Source organism: Oryzias melastigma, linkage group LG3 (assembly GCF_002922805.2).
Source record: "Oryzias melastigma strain HK-1 linkage group LG3, ASM292280v2, whole genome shotgun sequence".
Lineage (NCBI taxonomy): Eukaryota > Metazoa > Chordata > Actinopteri > Beloniformes > Adrianichthyidae > Oryzias > Oryzias melastigma.
In genome coordinates this window covers 31,178,973-31,186,944 of record NC_050514.1, presented here as the reverse complement: position 1 = coordinate 31,186,944, position 7,972 = coordinate 31,178,973, and the positions used below count along the sequence as shown (strand labels likewise).

The 7,972-nt window shown below is 39.1% G+C and overlaps 1 protein-coding gene across 2 annotated transcripts in view; it reads right to left on the bottom strand.

Moving 5' to 3' along the window:
• Window positions 1-3,332: 3,332 nt before the first annotated feature.
• The window catches only part of adamts18 (ADAM metallopeptidase with thrombospondin type 1 motif, 18), a 70,696-nt gene continuing 66,056 nt past the window's right edge, over window positions 3,333-7,972 (bottom strand). For both annotated transcript variants that reach the window (XM_024296293.2, XM_024296294.2), the window contains one exon: window positions 3,333-6,993. In XM_024296293.2, coding sequence (XP_024152061.1) covers window positions 6,878-6,993 — 116 coding nt within the window. In that variant the 3' untranslated portion in view covers window positions 3,333-6,877. The remainder of the gene's footprint in view (window positions 6,994-7,972) is intronic.

Sequence of the window (7,972 nt, the reverse complement as noted above, 5' to 3'; positions counted from 1 at the left end):
ACTGAAATACAATGCAAAAAGCTGCTTCTGAGAAAAAGAACAAACAGATGGAGAGAAAAAATAGAAAAAACAAAAGAGAACAAAACAAAAGTTAAAACCTTGTGGTTGCAAAGCTGTGGTTGCAAGGACACCAGAAGTAAAGGATACGTTGAGCTGAAGAAAGAGTCCTACCCGCCTGGTTGACTTGTGGGACTCCGGAGGCAGTTGACAGGTACCGGTAGTCTAAGTAGGCTGCAGCACAGGCTGTTGTGGAGGCAAAAACTCTGACCTGGGAGGAGTTTGGTGAGACCGTGAAGAAAGACTATCCGTTGGCCTCGAAGAGATTCTGGCAAACAGTCCAGCGCCTCAGGAGGGGAACACAGTTTTCTACAGGCACTGTTTTTAGTGCAGTTTCCTATTAGTGTGCATTTCCCTGATTGGTTAAAGTTTAACCTCTCAACCCTCCTAGATATGCTGACATTGGGAGTGGGTCATCTAGATCCCACAAGAAAGATTTTTTTTTTTCTTTTTCCAATGATTTTTCATTTTCCCTGGTGTGTGTGTGGCAGACATGAAATCCGGTCCACCTTCATCCACATTTGTCATGGGATGGAAAACACATCAATATAGGCTTGGGTCTTCTGAACCCTATAAGATAACAGCGTTAAAAACTTGCAAAGCAGTCCGTGATCACAAGAGTTTTGAACATGGAAACCCAAAAGCACGTTTATGTTTGATAATTTTTCATTTAAGTGGCAGCTTGAACCTGTGTAGCGGAGGGTGGTATGTAAAGTACCTGGCTTCATAGTTATCAAAAAAGGTTCATTTTAGTTGTTTCTACAATCCAATATTAAGCTTAAATGGCAACTATTTTTCTAAAAGGGTGTGGCAGGTTTGGAAAGCATCAGTAGCTGTTAGCTGTATTTTCTTTAAGCAAGAACTTTCATGACAGAACTGTAGACAGAAAACTCATCAAAAACTAAACAAACTTTACCTAAATAGGAGGCTAATGACAGATGTAAGGAAAAGACGAGGATGAAATGAGCATGTAAAGATCAAAAGTTGAGAGTTCACCACAGCCAAGCAGGTTTAGTGAGCGACAGATCCACGGTTCTTTACCCGACTCTTAAATCATCCAGTGTGACAGACTCAAAAGCTGGCCTCGACGCGGAGCTGCCATTCGTCACTGAGCCCCTAATCGCACAGATTCACAAGAGCCTGATCTCCTAATGTCAGGGAGAAAGCTCACAGCACAAACGAGCCGCTTTCCACCAGTCAAAAACCTACGAGAGCTGTGATCCACATGCAGCCACCCTGCAGCAAACACCAGTGTGTGTGTGAGGGGGGAGCACGTGCACGTGCTGGATGAACTCATCCTGAGACACGAGTGCTCATGGGAAAGGTGATGCTGAAGTATGACAGCTCTGGCCTGTGAAGTCTGCCCTCTAAATAAGCCCTGCAAGAAATAAAGTGATCAATCAGGCTTCCTCCCTCAACACAAACACACAGAGTGGCATGTTAAGTTGTGATTAGGCCGACTGTCAATTGTGAAGGCTTCTATCAAGGTTGGTTGCACGCTGAGCGCTCTCCGGTGGCGCTCCTGGCCAATCTCCCTGACAGACTGTGAGTGGAGGAATGTCAGAAATAACAGCAGGCGTGTCCTACAGCTGGACCAAAGAGCGAGGCTTTTCCAAAACGAACTTATAGAGGAAAAGCCAAGCATGTTGAAAACAGCAGAGAAATACCTGCATCGATCAGCCTGACTGGGAAAAGGATTAAAAACGACAGGCCCATTTTGGAGTCGACAGACCGCGGCATCTGCTCCGGGTTGGTGTGCACGGCGTGCCCCGGCTTCTAAAGAGGTTACAGCCGGATTTCTTCTTCAGCCTGAGATAATGTTCCTCAAACTGACGGGCTGATGTGAAAATGGGAGTCAGGACGTTTTGTGTTCTGGTCCGACTCAGCCAGCAGTGCAGGATTTCTCCATTACTGTGATGCAGCTCTGAAGCGCATGTACGCAAACATTTGTGCCATTTTCAGTCAATTATTGGAGTGTGGACATCAGTGCCAACCTTCATGGTGAGACATTTTCTTTTTCAATTCAGTGATAAAGCAGCTTGGATCTTTTGTAAGTTTAAGGACTGACATAATATTAACAGAATATAGACTCTAAAAAAAAAAAAATTAAAGCCACTAGGGGCATCGTATAGCCATACACACACACACTGGTTGAGCGACTGCTGCGTGCCCTTTTATGGCTTTCCTGCTGGTTTTATCTCCATAGCAACCATTTTATGTTTTGATTGTCTGGGTGTAGTGAACAGTTCTATGTCATTTTTAGAAGAATCGGTAAAAGCAAATCAGAAACTATGAATAATATTGCTCAGAATGTCTGCTAGGCAAAACAAGACTTCACAAAATAGAAGTGGCTGGTGGTTGTTTAAATACTGGATGGTACTGATGACCTGATGGTGATCAGCTGTGCTGGAAAGAAGGTGGCTCATGGGATTGTAGTGAGGCAGTGGAGGTCAAAACTCTGGTGAGGGCTCCCCTTGGTGGACGGAAGTGAGAGCTGAAGGTTAAATCATGACAGGCGACTATGACGTCACCAATTTCACAAAGTGAAAATCTAATCAATACGAACATTTACCAACATCTATTAATGAACTTACTGTGTTCTGCTGAAGAAAAAGGGAATAGTTCTTTTTTTTTAGTTACATGTAAACAGTTTTTTTTCGCAAAAATTGTTGAAATGCAATGCATTGTGGTCTATATTCGTTAATGTAGTGCGCATCAATGCCCACTAGTTCTGTGCAAAGATTTCTGGGAAATTTCTAGGGCCCTTGATTTTAGAATTAAAGATTCAGACAGCGTAAAATTTGGCGAAAGCCCTATATTGTGAATTCAGACATTTTTTGTCAAGATGGCGCCCTTTTCTCGAAGTCAAAAGTCAACGCAGCTTCAGTTCTGGTTGTAGGCTTAAGCTGGTGGTATGTATGTAAAACTTTGTGAGGAACATTTGAACAAAACATTTTCTTTTCCATTTTTTTGTGAAAAATACAAAATTTTACACTTTGCCTTAAAATGTAATATTTTTAAAACCTATTTTATGTTTTGGTTTTATTTGTGTATTTTGAAATTATTTACACATTTATTTATTTTTGGGTGGAGGGGTAAAAAATGTATCTCCATTCACTTTTTTTGATAATTTCTTTAAATATGATCATCATTTCAGTTTTCGTGCAAAATGTAGTGATTTTTTCAGAATGTGGAGGGGCAACATCCTCACTCAAAGACGCAGTAAGAAAAAAGAATAACAACAAATATATGATCCCTGCATTTCAGGACTGCTGCAAGCCATAACAATAGTTAAAAATAATAATAATAATAATAAACAGAGAGCCTCCCACTTCTCACACACAAGACTAGAGCTATTATAAAGGTGTAATAAATAAAATAAATCTATATGTTGTTTTCATTTGAAACTTGAGGCCTGTAAACTGTAGCAGCACAGCAGGTTGAATACCCCACATCCTCTCCCCCCAACACACACCCACATGCCCCCCCCACACACACACACACATGCTTACATAATACAAATATTTCATCATGGCCCAATATGGACGAGGGAAATTGAGTCACATCCGAGGCCGCTTGCAGGATGCAGAAATAAAAGCTCATATCGGATCAACGGTAAAATTGCTGCCCTGCTGAGAGGCGGTGATGGGGAGGGGGGGTGGCTCTCACAGGGACATTAAAATGTACTGACACAAGCTGCCCTAAAGACATGCAGGAAAACTCATGCAGAAAGTGCATGTGTGCTCAAATTAGACAAGCATGCTGTTGGCAGAACATTCAAAATCAGCGTGAAATCAGCTCCGGAAACAAGGAGCTCGCCTGTTACTTAATGCAGCACCCCCCCCACCCCCCGGCATGCACTCTCTGGGTCACACGGCTCAGACATCCAAAAACAAGATTCATGCAGACTTTGGGAATCAGAATCAGAGTTTAAAAGTTGTTAAAACTGTCTCACAGTTCAGGAAGAAAACTGTCTTCAGCATTTTTTTAAAGCTTGAAAATGACAGAAACGAGCAATAAGAATAATCATCGGGAATAACTATCTATATCGCCATTTATAATGCTGAAAATAAATTCTGCCATGTAACATACAAAAAATATTTGAAAAAAAAAAGACCAATTACAACCTTAAAGGACACGACATTTTCTAAACAACAAATTCAGAACAAAAATGAAGAAAATACGTTTTTTTGGTGCAGGGTATCAGACTATGGAATAATCTTGAAAAATCAATAAAAGAGTCTAGTTCAATTATTACATTTTTAAAAAGTGTCATTCATTTTTTCATTAAAAAAAATAATAATAATGACACTTTTTTTAAATGTAATACACAGTATGAAATATAAGGTCTTTAAGAACAGGTTAAATAAAAACAAAAATCTGACGTTTTTGGTTTATTTTCTTATTGCTTTTGCTGTTTGTTTTTATTTGTCAGCTTTTGTTGCTTTTGCCAGCTGGTTGACATAGTAATGTTACGATACAAAGAGACGGATTTGGTTAAAATAGCTTGATGGATTTAGTTACATGAAGCAGAGACAATAAATGTTTCTTCTTTTTTTAATTTTCACCAAGGACAAGAGGATTATGAAACGTTTTGTTTTGTGCTATAAAAATGAAATAAATAAACTGAACTAAAACGTAAAAAAAATATACATGTTAGCTTAATAGGTTTAGTGTATCTTATTCTGATTCCTGCCCCTCAATATATTTGATAAAGTATGTGAGAATCTGTCTGACTGCTTTCATTTCTCCTGTAAAAACTGATCAGTAAAGCGTTATGTGGACCACCAAAGCCTCATAGCTTCCGTTGTTGCAGCTGATTCCCTTTTTGGACATGTTTTTTTAACACAAGCTCCAGAAATTTTAACTTTATTTTTTTATTTGCTAGTGTTCCATCTGAATGTCATGTTCATCTGTGTGAGTCTGTGAGGATCAAACTCATCTTTTTACAATGCAGAATCAGAGATTGCCAAATCTTCCTGTACCGTGCTGTAAAGAAAAAGTTGTTTTTGGTAAAAACTGAAAACCGTACAATGCAAACAATTCATTTCCAAATATGTTTATTTTTCAAATGCGATATGAGACTTTCCAGTTACTGTTACAAGGTACGACGAAGACAACCTGTGTTGGGATTTATTAGATGTGTAAAGTTTTTGTGTGTTTGAGGGAGTAAATCCTCATTCATAAATATGTATATTTCTTTTTCAAGTTGTATGAAAACATTTACCTCAGAGTAGGGCTGGGTGATATGGAATTTTTTATATCACGATATAATGTAGCTTTTTTCATTTTGGCCGCTAGGGATATATATCATGGTATAAATTAATAACTATATTTGTCAAATTTCAACGCACTGCAGCTTAAAAAAATCAGCAGGTTGTTTAGATTTAAATATTTACTTCCTGTCATACTTTCAACAATGAACATGATGCAACTATTTTTTTTTCTTGTGCTAACATACAGTGAACTCAATTCTGTCATTATATCAAAACATGATTTTTTATGAATGTCCTATGAAATACTTTTATATATTTATCCGGCCGGTCCTAAAATCTGGTCAGTGAAAAAGTTGTCGGCTTTAAAACGTTCTGTGAACATCTCGTTAGCATTAGCGTGTTGCTATGCTATATCATGGTCACAAAACATAAAAAACACTTTTTGTTGAACTTCCTGTTGCTGCTATAAGTCCAGTGGGTTTGTCTTGCTGTTGGACCTTTCAAAATAAAAGTCTATCGCGATAGACTCATTCTTCCATTGAGATCGAGTTCCATCGCCCAGCCCTTCCTCTGAGAATCCTGACAGGAGTGATCCCAATTAGAACTGTGTGCAAACGTGACATTTATGCTATATTGTGAACATCTTCTGGAAACATCAGAGCTAACACCGGAATGGTTAGCAGAATGCCAAGAGAGTTCCTCATAAAAAGATCCTTCTATGCTCCATTACATTTCCACTTCTTTTTGACATTTGTGTTGTTCTTTAGATGTTTCGTGACATCAAACCGAGCTTGTCTCCTCTCATCTCCACCGACGGAGCCTCCACACTTTGACTGGACTTTTGTTCTCCCTTTTCAAGCAAAACCTGGCTAGTCTGTGCCCACGCTCACCAGCAATCATCCTCTTCACCCTTCTCTCGTCTCCCAGAGGCCTGCAGACGGCCTCGTTCATTATTCACCTCATTTCAGCCGCAATTGATGGGAAGAGCACAGAAAAGAGAACAGAAATACAGGTAGATGTGCACGTTATTTACCATGGGGAGACGCAGAATAAATTGTACACGGATACATGTGGAGGGGAAGGACAGGAGAAGCTAAATCTCTAAGTCTTGTCCAGAGGTGACCGGCACAAACCGTCGATTCACACCAAAACGCTGAAAACGTGTCACTAAAACTCTTGAGAAGACATTTTATGACCCATAATAACTTAAATAAAGGCGAATAGAACAGATGCCTTCAATATACAACACATAAGCGAGCTGTACTGCGACAGCTCCTTTACGAGCTATCGCAGTACATATAGTCGTATCTATATATAGATAAACTACACTATATTCCTTTGCTGGTTGCATGATGGCTTTCTAGTTTTAGAGGTTTCAAAAGGAAACAAAAATCACAACATGAATACGTTTTACATGAACAAGTCTTCAGATCCCATTTCCAACGTTCATTTGTCATCAGTGAGCCTTTTTGTTTTTGGCAGAAGAGCATCATCAGAGTTCATCTCTTTCTTCTCTACAAAACACATTGGTCAAGTACTCCAGGAGGGAAACCCACGTCGCTGTTCACAGTGCCGGCCGCCGCGGTCCTTCAAAGTTCTGAGTCCTACGGCCTCTTGCCGGAGCAGGACTTGCAGCACTGCTGTCCATAGAACTTGTGGTTACAAACGCCGTGTTGGGGAACCAAGTGGCACCAGCTGAACTGATCAACACAAAGTTCATCTGGGAAGAAAAAAAGATAGACAGAATACAGTATTATTATTTAAAAAAAAAATAACAAACTGTTTCTGGTGCATTTCAGCCACAATTTCATAAATATAACCAATAAAAACTAATAATAAGTAAAAGCTTGTAAAAATAAAAATACAGAATTAATCGTTAAAGTTTGCCTCATGGAAACCATAATATTGTGTCTTTGTAGATCTAGAGCAGAGGTTTTCAACCTGTTTTGAGCCAAAGTACACATTTTCCTTGATACAAACTCCAAGACACACCAGCAACCGTAAGTGTAAAAAAAGAGGAACTGTGTCGACTGAATTAAAGATCCTCAAAAGATTATTGTAAACGAGGACATGAGTGTCATTGTGAGCGAAAAGGAAGATAGTTAGATGGATATGGTGATTCATTAGCTTTTTTTCCACAGGAAAAAACATAAAAGTTCTAGAAATCTAAAAAAAAAAACACACAATTTCACAATTACACAGTTTCTATTAAATCATAATTATGCACAAACAAAATCATGTGATAAGTCATTCAAAAACATGAACAATACTTTGATTTAGAGCAGATATATTCAAATTCCTGTCACAGCACAAGCGCTCATCATCATCTATCAAAGGAGACGTCGGCGTCTTATTCAAGCCGTGGAGCGGCGACCTGCGTGGGAGTGGCTTCAGATGAGGAGATTTTGGGAAATGGTGGTTGGTGATTTTACGGAGGATCCAACAATTCCACACTCTCTACTTTTTATTTTGCTGTGGGGCCTCATGTGGCGCTCTAAGCGTGGTATCCACTTGTCAGTCACGTGACTCATGTCATTTGATGAAAATATTTTTTTTCAGCTTTGTGAAATATTTAGAGTGACAAAAAGTTTTTCAGATAAATTGAAGGTTTTCAAAATTGATTTATTATTGAAAATCCAATTTTCCCAATTTCCTAGTCAACACATGGACACACAACTACAGTAGCGACTCCCAAAGGA